Raw genomic sequence first — 13,267 nt, forward strand, 5'->3', positions numbered from 1 at the left:
GTACGCCACATTTGATTGGTGGAAAACACGGAAATTAGACACTCCAGTACTCCACATTTGATTGGTGGCGAACCCGAAAGTTGGACTCTCCAGTAGTCCAAATTGCTAACCTGGTGTTTTTCCACACTTTTCACATGACCAAGCACGTTATTAGGATTATTGGTTTGACCGTTACCTTATTATTTTTTTTTTTTGTCCAAATACTCTCCAGTAGTCCAAATTTGATTGGTGGAGAACCCGAAAGTTGGACTCTCCAGTAGTCCACATTTGATTGGTGGAGAACCAAGAAGTTGGACTCTCCAGTAATCCAAATTTGATTGGTGGAAAACCCGGAAGTTGGACTCTCGGGTACTCCACATTTGATTGGTGCAAAACCCAGAAGTTGGACTCTCAGTAGTCTAAATTTGATTGGTGGAGAACCCGAAAGTTGGACTCTCCAGTAGTCCGAATTTGATTGGTGGTGAACCCGAAAGTTGGACTCTCCAGTACTCCACATTTGATTGGTGGAAAACCCGGAAGTTGAACACTGAAGTAGTCAACATTTGATTGGTGGAGAACCCGGAAGTTGGACGCTCCAGTAGTCCAAATTGCTAACCCGGTGTTTTTCCACACTTTTCGCATGACCAAGCACGTTATTAGGATTATTGTTTTGACTGTTACCTTATTAGTTTTTTTTATTGTCCAATTAAGCCTTAAATAATTGTTGACGAGGAAGGAGCAACCCCCCCAAAAAAAAAAAAACAAGTGTCGTGTTCAAGAAAAGCACTCTCCGCGAGGATCTAAGCAGATAAATTGTCTCGTTTGTGGCATTTTAAGAGAGACACTTTCTGAAAATGGGTGCAACGGTGGCCCGTAAGCAAAGTAAGATCAGTTCGCCTCACGCAGTTGCGCCGGCGGTTCGAAAAATCAAATGTCCGACTGGGAACTGAGGACCGTGAAGGCGTCCGCATCGAGCCGACATTTTTTTCCCCCTCCTCCTCCTCCTCCTCTTCGTTCGCCACCTTCCATCTTCGGCAAGTTCGCCTCTCAGTGGCTCATTCCACGGACGCCGCGGTGCGACCCACTAGTCCCGCTCGTAAAAAAAAGACGACGACGACGACGACGTTTGAGGCCAGTTCGACCGAAGCGTGACATTTTCTGCCCTTTTTGTTTTTGTCTTTTGGTCGTCGAGCGCACAATATGGATCCAATGACTCAGTCCGCCCAAATATCCTCGTCGCAGGGGCTCGCCGATGGACAAAATTCTGCGTCGAAAGAACCCAGACCATCCGGTAGGAATCAGTCTGAAGTGTTTACGATTAATATTATTGTTATTATTATTAAGAACGGCTTGACTCGTGAGGGTCCGTTTCCATAATTTCCTCTATTTGATATTTTGTCCATTATCGAGGGCCATTGTCTAGGATGATGCACCTGTGATCATATTTGACACACACACACAAAAACAGCAGGCGTGGCGTGGTTTTTGCCTCGTTATTGTCGTTTTATATGTTCCATATTTCTATCCTTCACACCTCGCGAACATAGCGACGTTTTGGAGAAAGTGTTATATTTTGGGTGTTGTGCACTGCGGGGGAATTTACAGAGGCAAGTGCCCCTGAAGGCACCATCCCTTAAAGGCACAGTGCCCCGCTCCCTCACGTGTTAATCATTACCAAAGCGTGACTATTTAATTAACAAAAAAAAAAAAAAAAAAAAGAAGCAAATATTTAGTTGTCTTCCCACCCCCCTTCCCCGTTTACACTCTGCAAGCCTTTCAAACAAACTACCGGAGTTGTCACTTCTGACCCGATAGGTCGCTTATTGTTATTTTTGGGAGGGAGGGAGTGGCAGCTTGCACCATCACTCCACCAATTCACCCCCCCCCCCATCCCAATAACATCTTCAAAACCATGGAAAATTCCCCCAATCCAAACAGTCGTTTCCTGGCGGACGGTCGGGGTGTGTCGCGCGATGCTACCGATATGACGCTAATTGGACTTTTTTGATTGAAGTCAGGAAGTCACGGCGCTTATTTAAATGCGTTTGAGGCAACGTCGAATGACGCGTCGCTTCACTTTTTTTTTTCCAAACAGTTTGAATTGGAGCTCAATTGATCTCTTATTTTGCACAAGTATCAGGTGGGCAATTCTTTGACTTCCTGTCATCCGTCCCCAACAATGAGCGGCTGCCGTCCTTCGCCGCTGAGCTCTTCCACAAGTGTGTCGCGGAATTCACAATTCCGTATTTGAATAGAATGCTGCAATCTCTCGAGCCAAACACACAAAGGTTTTTTTTTTTTTCCCCCCTTTTTAAACGTGATTGTCGGCCGGCAGAATTCCCGACGACGACCCTTTTTTAAAAATCGGCCGACCCCCGACCACACGGCTGAGGGAGTCTCCTCAAAACGGGTTTGGAGGCCTCCTTTGGATTACTCCCGGATGACCTGCTCGGATTTTCAAAGTCTGCAATTTTATTGGGGATGGCAAATATCCATCCATCCTTCCGTCCTTAATTTGTCCTGTGGCAAATTTTCAAATCGCCTCTCCCGGAAAGTCGTTTCGTAACCTGAATTTTCCACAAGTGGAAGCGCGTTTTGCATGTAAACGGCGTGATCTGTATGAATTGACTTCGGTGGGTGTCGATTTATAAAAGGCAATAAAAAAAAATCTATATGAAACGGGCCGCAGAGGAAGTGGCCCACTTAAAACCAGGTCCTGGTTTCTCCAGCTGCCTGCCGTTGCATCACAGCAAATCTGCCCACATTTACCCTGCAGCCTAATTTAGTCCCGATATCTCATTAAAAGGCGTGTGTGCGCGGGCGCATACACGCAACGCGTTTGGGGAGCGACCACGCTCTTATTGCTTTAAATTAAGATGATGATGATATTGCATGTTGCTACTGTATGTGTGTGTGTCATATTTCAGTTTTATTTGTATCATTAGTGCAAAGTCAAGTGCACACCTAATGGGCCGACCCTATTCCAACGGGATTTAGTGCTCACTCATATTTGACAATGTGGGGCAGGGGTTATTAATTTTGTTTTTAAAGCGGCCGCGCTGCATCATTTGCATCGCAGTGGTTCTGTACGCACTTGACGCCATTTCTGTCACCGTTTGAAAGAGTCCTGATTGCATTTTTTTTTTTTTTAAATCAATAGTAAATGATCTACCAATTGAAGAGGGAATTTGGACTTTTCAAGAACAAGCATATTTTTCCTTGATTTTTGGGTGAAATTTGTATTTTTGCAGGAATCTGTGTGTCAATTATAATATGCCGTTACTGACTTCCGATTTTTTTTTTTTTTTTTTTTTTTTTTTTTTTTGGTTCTCGCAAAGAACGATAAAGACGCGGACGTGTTCAGGTGGCTCGACTCTCCCTAAGACAGGCCTTCGATCAACTTGGGCAGGGCTCCGGAAACTCTGCGGCGCACGGAGTCCTTTTGGACTCCCGACTCTGGCTCGGATCATTTTTACCGAGGTCACCGAAGCGATCGCGGAGACGGGTCAGCGTCCGTCGCTTTGGCGGCAGAACTGCCAGCAACATCTGGACAGCAAAAAAAAAAAAAAAAAATCCCTTCGCGATGTCCTTTTAAGTTCCAAGTCCTGTGGGAAAAGCTGAGAGCGAAAATAGCGAAGAAGGTGCGGCATCTGAGGGCAAACGGCCTCAAGCGCGCCAACAGATGGAATGCCGCCACGCAAGGGCGCACCAACCCCGACCTGCAAAGCCTGTATGGCGTCTCCGGACCACACCCCCCACCGAGGGGGCGACGCCAAACGGGCCTCTCGTCTCCACGCGCCGACGAGAACGCCGCGATGGCGGAATGGCAGAAAGCCCCTTCAAAACCTTTCTTTGCCAGCCTCGCCATCGAAATAACCACATAAGCATTATTAATCGTGAGTTCTGCGACATGAAACGACGTCACGGGGGACTCGAGTGCGCGTGGTCTTGCTGTGTCACGCTCAATTTTTTTGCATCTCGACACCACAAGCCCGGAGAAGAAAGTCGCTTCAGTTTCATTTTAAAGCTTGCAAAATCGTGCGGTTCAACCCTCCAGAGGTGGGGAGGGGGTACCAAAAAGCCTGTGGTACAGATCCGACTTCTTTTGTGCAACTTGAAGCACTGACTAAAGAGTCAAAATGAAGATGCAATACAGTACCGAGTACCTGGGGGGTGGGGTGGGGGGGTTTGGGGTCAACTTTAATGCAGTAGCAAAGTATTAGTAGCTGGTTACTCCCCAAGCTGCATGTCACAAGGTCTCTCAAAAGTATTGTTGTTGCGCATAGAGTGGACTAAGTCTCTAAAGTGGTTCTGCACTGGGGTTCATTTTTCTCTGTCCTTTTTTTTTTTTTTTTTTTGAATTTCATTTGTTTCAGATTCCTTTCTTTCCTCCTCGCCCGTATCTGTCATACAGTCTTCACAAGGCAAGTGTACGCTTCTCTCAACGCTTCTCTCGCCCCGCTGCTTCATCCCTCTTTCTAGCTCCCGAAAGGCCGCGGCTCCGGTCCTCGCCCGTAGAACCCTCGTCACGCAGTTCGTGCCAAAGTCACAAGTCGAAGTCATGTGATGGCCCTCAAACAAAACAAAAAAAGGGTTCAAACAATTTCGATCACACGAATCTGTGGTCTCGGCGCTCGTCCTTCCGACCGAGACGTGGGCCCCCGCGGCCGCCGCTGGTCCGATTCTGTTTCAGTCTTTATCGCCTGCGAGTGTGCATTATTGAGGTCAGCGGGACCGACTGCAGGTTTGAGTTAATCCCCAGGTTGCCACCCTTATTTTAAGACGGCAAGAGAAGTTCACACTGTATGGGGCCGGGGTAGAAACCTAAAAATGGATCAGGTTAGCGTCCCGGCGGGGAGGTGAGGGAGGGGCGCGTGGGGTGCGGATCCCGCCTTCTTCCCGATCCACTATCTGACCCCCCCTACCCCCCTCCTCCCTCTTCAGACGTAGCAGCAAAGAGGCCCAAGGGGAGGAAGACTGGCACAGAAGAGCTCAGCGACGGCCCGCCCCGATCACCGTCCGCTTGTGGCTTTGCACATGTCGCGCGTCTTTTGCTTGGGCCATTAAGACTTAGCTTTTATTTCCATCTTTGCGGCGCTCCTTTTTCTAACGCAATGCCATCGGTCTGGTCGGTCTGTGCTGCGTAGGCTAGCAAGTAGTCCTGTTGCTGTAGTGGACCTTTTTAAGCTTTCTTGTTTACACACTTCCATGATGCCAAAATGGTGGAACACACATTTTTGACTGGATGTAACGTACATTTATTGCAATCATCTTACTTTCCGTACTGGACATTGAAGAGCTAGCCGTAGCTTTCTCCCCCGTTTCTGGCCTCGCCTACCCGTCGACCCCCGGCCGGAGTCTTCCGTCAAGCCGGCGGGCGATCAGCCGACGGCCGACGCTAGCTGCTCCCCGTCGAAGAAGACGGGCGTCTTGTTGTAGCCTCGAGGCATCTAAGGAAGTCCCAGAAAGAACCAAAAAAAATAACTGAAATGGCCACCAAGAGGCGCGTTTCAGCGGAGAGCGGGTCAAGTTCCGCAAAGAATTGTGAACGCGTAATCGTATTTAACAACAGTCTTTTGCAAGCCACTTCCCAAATCCCCGTGCAGTATTTGCCGTGGGTTGACCAACTTAAAAAAGAAAAAAAGTTACATTTACGATACGCCCAGTGAAGATTTTTATTGTAATAAGAGTGTAGTCACGGCTTTGTGTATTGCTGAATAGTTCCGGTAGTTCATTGCAGTGGACCACTTGCAGTTGCGTGTTTGGTCTTGTGCTCCATGCCATCATTCCGATTTGGCTCCTGTCCATTGCACCGACTGGCAAACTCGAAGGCCCGACGGGACTGCGCATTCCCACGATGCAATGCATGAACGCTTAGGCTGCAGTAGAAGTAAGGCCTTAGTCGAGGATATGACAAGTGCACGGGAGTTCCGATGCCATCTGTGTGACCTCCCCTGCTTTCTCTTCCCCTTTGCTGTCGTCCTCCATGCGTGTCAATGCAGACAAAAAGACGGTGCTGGGTTCCAGTAAGCCCGCTGACGAAGGGGTCGCCACGGCCCTTCGCTTTTCCTCTCAGCCGGGTTCTTTTTCTCCTGATAATTACGGCGGCGAGGCACAGCCCGATTCGCCAGTCAGGATGTCTCCGGTTTCCGAGCGCATAAAGGCTCTGGAAGCCCTCGCCGCCAAAAAGCAGACAGATTTTCGAGGCGACTCTTGCGCGAACGTCAAAGAGCGCCACCACGACAAATCTCCCAGGCAGTGCGTGGAGAAAAATAAGTCGGGCTTCCAGAGGAAAACTGGCTCTCCTGGTCAAGATTCACCCGAATCGCCATTCGAAGTCCTCGGAGAGTTCAGACAAATGAATGAATTTGAAGAAACAGAAGCTTGGATGAAGGCTCACGCGCCGCCAGTCCCAGATTTGCAGGCTTCAGGCTTTGTTTCTTTTGACTCGAAGCCAGCCAGGGAAACTACTCCATTTGCCGCTCTCACCGATGTCCACAACGACGCTCCAAAAGTGAAGGAGCCACAGAAAGAAGCCAGTGTTGAGGAGGCAGACTTTGACCTGGACTTTCTGCCAACCGCCTACATGTGGACTCAGCCGGAAAATTCTGGGGTCCGAGCGCCGTCGCAGCTTGATTCGGAGCACGCGGGTTTACCTCACTCTCTCTCCGGTTTTGAATCCACGTCCCCACTGAACGATGACGCTTTGGACGCTCCGGATGATGGGAGGACCACTTGGACTGGAGAGCTCGAGACGACGGAGGCGAAGGAAGTGGATAGCTCAGGCGAGTCTGAAGAAACAGTCATTGAAGACAGTTTCACTGCTGTTGTCCCCTCCCCGAACTCGGGTTTGCCACCATCCGGTGACATCGCCTCCTCTCCTGCGACTTCAACCCCTGACGCAGAAAGGGTGACGCCACCACTAAGGTCAGGAAGAAAGCTAATGCAGGTTCCCACAATCAATGTCATTGAAACCGACGAGCCAAACTGCAGTGATGAGGAGTTTGAAATGGAATTTGAAGAAGAAGAAGACGAGGTTGTGAACGAGGAACCGAAAACCGCAGAAACGCCACCAGATGAAAGCAAGGAAGCATCTAAAAGACGGCCTGTGGAAACCGAATTCATGGAAGGCTATTCTCCTCCCTCCTCTCCTGTCCAATCGGACGATGAATCCGCTCCTCAAGAACCGATCTTTGACCCTCAACCAGATGCGTTCCCGGGGAAATTGGCAGAACTTAACGACTCTGGATTGGATTTGTCTTTGGAAACAAACAAAGACACGAACTCACCCATCAAAGGTGATGAATGGTCAGATGATTCGCCGCAAAGCATGGCTGGACAAGACCGAGCTGATTTCACCGCTCCAAACGACGACAAGGACGTGGTTGTTTTCTCGAGGAATAGCATTCTGCGAGGTGACACTTATGAGGGACAGTCGTTTGACTTTGAGCTGCGAGAGTCTCCCTTCAGTGAGAATGCGGTAACCCCAAAAGAAGCCAAAGACCGCTTTCTTTTGGAGTCTGCTGAAGTTGACAGTGAACCCCAGGATCTGTTGACAAATTGTAACGACGGAAACGCTTCTGCTGGGCCTCACGTTCCCCAGAACCCTTCTGACATTTCAGATGCAATGGCTTCAGAAAAGTGCTCTGCTCCTGAGCCCGTTGATAGTTTTGTGGAGTTCATGAGAGAATGCCTCAAATCCCGAAAAGGTGAAGAAGTAGATGACTCTCCAAGCGTTCTCTCCGATGACGCGTGCGGTCCCCAATCCCCTCAGTCCGTGCGGATGGATCCGGAACGGGAGTGGCTTACGATCAGTGCTCTCGAACAGTTGGCCGGCACTCGAGAGGCAGAAGAGGAGACGCTGCCTCCTCCGGCCGGGACTGTGCAAAACGCTAACGCCGCATGTATCCAGCAAGCTTCCTTTACCCCGCTGACGAGCGCGTATTCCGAAGATGTAGACGCCGTGGACATGTGGGTCGCGGAAGCCTATCACCTTGTGGAGCATGTCTTGACGGCAATGTTAACCCACGTATCAGGTAACACTAATTCTTTTGGCTAGTTCCCTGGTCGGCTTTCGTTGTCCGCGCGCCAAATCGTAGTCTCTGGATTAGCTGTAGCACGGGTACTAGATTATTTCCGAAGGTGCCGTCGTGTCGGAATGCCCGCTGACGAGACAAGTCGCTCTGCGAAAAGTGCTCGGTATGCAGAGGAGGATCTAACAACGCACAGTACTCCTGGTCACGTGTGCAACCTAATCTTGCTTACGTCAGACTTTGTGTTCGATTTGATTTGTCGATCCGCATTTTGGAAGCTCCTGACTTCAGTGTCGTGTTCAGGAAGGCGTTGCTGAGCAAGGACGGACCACCTCAAGATTTGCGTTTGAGACTTGGTGTTTTTTTTTTTTTTTTTTTCCCCCCCCTTTCTCTTGTTCAACATTTCGTCTTGTGGTTGCAGCTTTAAGAGCTCCACGCTGCACTGTGCAAAGCGGGCCTCTACACCACAGCGCCAAAAAGCCACAGTTAGGCCAGCCAATCCGGCTCCAGCTGCCCCGAGGCAGTCTGGGACCGCGTGCACACACAGGACTCTCTTTTTTTTTTTTTTTTAAATAGCTTTTTTACTGCTTTTTTTTTGGCAGTTTTGCCCTTTTTTCGCTGCGGCGGTGACGCAGCAGAGCTTCTGGCTACATGATGCGCGGTATTGACACAATCTCGCGGCCGGGAACAATAGAGGGCTCTTTGTTTCCCTTTCTCGGCCTTCCCCGCTGCAGCTCCACACGTAATCTCCTTTGCGTGATTGGAATTGTTCAACGCTCGGTTAACCTTTTTGGGCCTTTTTCTGGTTTTTGCTTTGTTTTCATGTGTGTTCGGTTCTTCCTCGCATGGCCCAGTGCAGTACAGTCACGGGGCTCGAGATGGGGGGTCGGAGGGGGGCCCGCGACAGGAATTCCATTCAATTATGCTGCATTGTTTTAGAACGGGCGTGTACAGACAGTTGCGCGACAATAATACAAATATAATAACCAAATACTCATCCCTATTATGCATAGCTTCGTCCCAATTAGAAGCAGTCGTATGACTTGTGACGTATTATCCAATAAATGTTACCAAGGACCAAAAAAGGCCGCATTTTGCGGGGAACTTTAATTTGAACATCTGTATCTCATGACAACACGATTTCTGCAACGAGGTGCTGGAGCAGCTGTAAAGCGTCGGCGTCGCAGTTTTAGAGGACCTGGGTTCGAATCCCGGCCCTCCCTGGAAATATTTTGTCCGTCGGGTGGATTTGCACAGTGTGAGACCTGGGGGCTTAAAACTTTGCACCGGGGACCCCCCACCCAGGCAAAGCAGACTCTGCCACCAGTCTGCCGAGTCACACCGCGTGTCCACTGCCTGACACACACACACACACACACACACCCCTCAATTTCCTGCTGGCAGTTTTGAGCGAGCCGTTACGTAACTCCTGAATAGCGGCAATCATTTCTGCCTTCGCGGCTCTCAACAAACACGGAAAGAGCTTCCGCTGGGGTTCCCGTCTGAAAACTGTTGCCCGGGTTTTATTCAGGCCGGATGTGTGACTTTTCCATCACGGTCCTCCGCTTGTCCGCAGTCAAGGATCTGCTTCACTGGCGGGACCCCAAGAAGTCGGGCCTGGTGTTCGGCGTGTCCATGCTGCTGCTGCTGTCGCTGGCCGCCTTCAGCGTCATCAGCGTGGTGTCCTACCTGCTGCTGGCGCTGCTCTGCGTCACCATCACCTTCCGCATCTACAAGTCGGTGGTGCAGGCCGTGCAGAAGTCCAGCGACGGCCACCCCTTCAAGTAAGCGCGCCCGCTCGGCCCAGTGCGGGTTCTGCTCGACGGACTTCCTATAACCTTCTCGCAGCTAAAAGAAAAATCCAAGGTGGCCTCCTGAAATTTGGGAGCGGCGCGGCTGTCTCCAAACGGAGGAAAACGGCACGTTGTTCTCGGTTCCGTGTGACAGACCCTCCGCCTCCGGGGCCATCCAAAACCTTTGTCGTACGCTCCCAACCCCCGATCGCAGCTGCGTGGCGCCAAACCCAACCTTTTTCTTTCTTATTTTAGAAGGCAACGCAGCTGCCCCCCAACGTTCTGGAAAGATATAAAAATAGCCCGGGGCCCCGCACCGGCACCCGGGGACCCCCGAGCCACAGGACTTTTGACGGCAGGAAGGAAGCCTGGTTTTTAAAGCCTCATCGCCCCCCCCCCGTCCCCCTCCCTGCAGGTCGCTGATCGAGAAGGATGTCAGCATCCCCCCCGAGACCTTCCGCAAGCACGTGGACTCCGGCCTGACCTACATTAACCGAGCCCTCAAGCACATGAGCCGCCTCTTCCTGGTCGAGGACCTGGTGGACTCCCTCAAGGTGAGTCGCTTCTCGCAAGGCGAGCTCGCACCCCGCCGGCCCCCTGCTGAGGGTCTTGAGTCGCCTTTTTGGTCTGTGCGCAGTTGGCCGTGGTCATGTGGCTGCTGACCTACGTGGGGGCCGTCTTCAACGGCATCACCATCCTCATCCTCGGTAAGAGCCCAGACTTCCTCGGAACCGCCTCTAATTCGACGGATCCGCCGTCGCCGAGCTCGAGTGTTTTTCCGGACAATATTTCACCGGCGGGTCTGCTCCGGCTGGGACGTAATTGTCAATTCTTGAACTTCTCCGCAGCGGACATCCTGCTCTTTGCCGTGCCGCCCATCTACGAGAAGAACAAGGTGAGCGTCCAGACGTGCTGGCGGACCTTCCAGAACACCGCAGATTGAAACATTTCGGGGCGAGTTGGGAGGGATAGCCTCCCGCGCCAACTTATTTCATTTAAAATGTGAGAGAAGTGTAAGCGTCAAATGACTGGAGAAGAAATTGGGTTTTTGCGCGTCCAGCGGCGCTGAGCTCACCCGAGGCGCTCTGTGTGAGTCTTTTGTTGTCCGCACGCACGAAAACACGACGACGACGACAAAAAAGGCGCCTCTTGTTCTGTTGGCAGACGCAGATCGACCAGTACGTGGACCTGGCTCGGACCCAGATCAACACCACCATCGCCAAGTAAGCGACGCCGCGCCGGGTCGTCGCCGTCTTCATCTTCGGGTCTGATCGCAAAACTTTTTGCCGTTGTCCCAGGTTGCAAGAGAAACTCCCCGGCGCCGTGAAGCGCAGCAAAAGCGAATGATCGATCCTTTGAAAAAAAAAAAAAAAAAGAAGACGACCCTCCCAGTCATCTCCATCACGTAAACCCCCCCCCCCAACCCCCCCGAGCACCACCCACCCGTCTCCACTGAACCTTACTAGGTAGAGAGCAAATGTCTATTTAATGTCAAAACTGCTGCGCTGTTCGTACCCGAGCGTGAACTCGACTGAATCTCGGGCCTGCTTCCCAGGGTGCATGCGAGCCAAACGTTTGTACGCAAAGGCCGCCATCGCCGTCGACCGCGACTACTGAGCTCGTCCTCGCGTTTTTTTTCATCCCGCTCGCGTCGCTCGGCAGACATTGTGTCCTCTTTCTTTTTTTTTTTCTTTTTTTTTTTCCATAAAAGCGGGTTTGCCTGACGTCCGCTAGTGCCCTGCACTGATTTTTATTTTATTTTATAGTTTTTTTTTTTTTTTTTTTTGGGGGGGGGGTTGCCGGATACGCCACCGAGTGGCCTGAAATCGCAAACGACTAAAAGCTTCTGCAACATTGGCCGTTTTAGTCTAGTTCACATGGCATTTATTCTGTCGCCGACTTGTTTGTGCACTAGTACACTCTTGCCTCACTAGGAAGACAATTCAGCACACTTGTAGAATGACCCCTCTTGTTTTTTTTCACGATTGTACGACATTTCTGTGCACTGGTAGAATGTCAAGCGCAGGCCGCCAGGAAAATTAGACCGCACTAGTAGAACTTTCTTACTAGAGATGTTTCTTCCAGTATTGTGAGATTTCTGTGCACTGGCAGAAAAAAAACACGGCACACTAGTAGAACATGTTTCTAGTGTGGCAAAACCGTGCTCCAGTTAACAGCTGTGTGCGACTAGTATCACGAGTGACAGAAGATTCTACTAGTTAACGTTTAGCACTTCACTCGTCGTAATATTCAAAAGCATACAATTACACCTGGTTTCAGCGCACTGGTAGAAGGATGAGGGTGCACTAGCCGCAAGACTTCTTTGTTAGTGAAATTTTGGCCGTTTCAGAAATACTGATGCACGAGTACAATAGCCACACGTTCTTAATGAGATAAGACCGCACTAGATGACATCTGCGCGACGCGCTAGATGTTAACCCGTCGAATCTTATGTCATTAAAAGCACCTCGTTGTCAACTTGTGCAGTTTTGCCTCACGAGTGACGCCTGCTTGTTCTACTCGCGCACTGAATCATTTTTCTAAGTGAGGGCAAAATGAGCACTAGTACATGCACAATTACACATACTAGTAGGGTTGAGGTTAATGCCTTGTCATTCTCGCTAGTAGCAAGTCACGCGGGTGTGGGGAGAGAGGAAAAAAATGTTCCGAGAGTGCGCTGGATTGTGTTGGTGTGCGAATTATGAATAAACGCCCAAACGTTTTTGTGTACACATTCGTGCATGTATATACACGTACTACTCCTCCAGTAATTCTGAAGAGGTGACTGTTATGTCATTTCAATTTAAGGATGCAATACTCGCGCGTACAGCTTTCGGACCCACCCCCCACCCCACAAGGACTGGCATAGTTGTCACCAATATTCCAAGTTGTCTCGCATTGGCGGCGTTTGTTTTAGCGGCGGGCCGCCGTACGGAAGGAGGCCGAGCTTGGGGTTTCTGTTTCCGCCGACCTCGACGGGGCGACCACGGACGTCTTGTCGGAACGTCGCCCCCCCCTCCCCCCGCGCTTCCAGCTATCTTGTTGTTTGGCTCAGTTCAAGTGCTAGTTCCCGAAAAGGCTTTCAATGCTTCTCTTCTTTTTGGACGATATTATGAATGAGGCCGCTTTGCGCAAAGCATGCTGATTTTTTTTTTTTTTTTTTTTTCATCAGTTATGGGAGTGAGTGTGTGTGTGTGTGTGAGAGTGAGAGGCAGAAATGTTGTGTTTGTTCCTTTGTTGCTCTTGATGTCGTTCTCTTAACATGTTCCGTTTAGCTATTATGGCTCTACTCCCCCCACCCCCCACCCGTGAGTAATGTCACAGGAGAGGAAATAAATGGAGGGGAAGGGAGGGGGGGACAATTCTGTGGTCTCTGTAACTCATGTTCAAGTGAAATGAATTAAAAACACCTTTAAAAAAAGGAATACTGGTTTCTTTCAATAATGTATGTCAACCATGCAA

General features: G+C 50.2%; 1 protein-coding gene across 3 annotated transcripts; it reads left to right on the forward strand.

Annotated features, from left to right (window-relative positions):
• Nucleotides 1-556: 556 nt before the first annotated feature.
• Nucleotides 557-13,230, forward strand: rtn3 (reticulon 3). 3 transcript variants are annotated; one of them, XM_061809036.1, is made up of 9 exons: nt 557-1,270; nt 4,356-4,403; nt 5,982-8,015; nt 9,589-9,796; nt 10,221-10,359; nt 10,443-10,512; nt 10,654-10,700; nt 10,970-11,028; nt 11,104-13,230. In XM_061809036.1, exons 1-9 carry the CDS (start codon nt 1,180-1,182, stop codon nt 11,150-11,152), a joined length of 2,745 nt encoding a protein of 914 aa, XP_061665020.1. In that variant the 5' UTR covers nt 557-1,179; the 3' UTR covers nt 11,153-13,230. The 3 variants fall into 3 exon arrangements, with proteins under 3 accessions (XP_061665020.1, XP_061665018.1, XP_061665019.1); XM_061809034.1 differs by lacking the exon at nt 5,982-8,015 and having other exon boundaries at nt 560-1,270; XM_061809035.1 differs by lacking the exons at nt 4,356-4,403; nt 5,982-8,015 and having other exon boundaries at nt 565-1,270.
• Nucleotides 13,231-13,267: the final 37 nt, after the last annotated feature.

Source organism: Syngnathoides biaculeatus, chromosome 21 (genome assembly GCF_019802595.1).
Source record: "Syngnathoides biaculeatus isolate LvHL_M chromosome 21, ASM1980259v1, whole genome shotgun sequence".
NCBI classification, from domain to species: Eukaryota; Metazoa; Chordata; class Actinopteri; order Syngnathiformes; family Syngnathidae; genus Syngnathoides; species Syngnathoides biaculeatus.

Coding starts and splice junctions, on each gene's coding strand:
- rtn3 (XM_061809036.1), top strand. CDS start 1,180: ATGGATCCAATGACTCAGTCCGCCCAAATATCCTCGTCGCAGGGGCTC. Junction 4,404..5,981: donor TGTCATACAGTCTTCACAAG/GCAAGTGTACGC, acceptor GTGTCAATGCAG/ACAAAAAGACGGTGCTGGGT. Junction 11,029..11,103: donor ATCAACACCACCATCGCCAA/GTAAGCGACGCC, acceptor CCGTTGTCCCAG/GTTGCAAGAGAAACTCCCCG.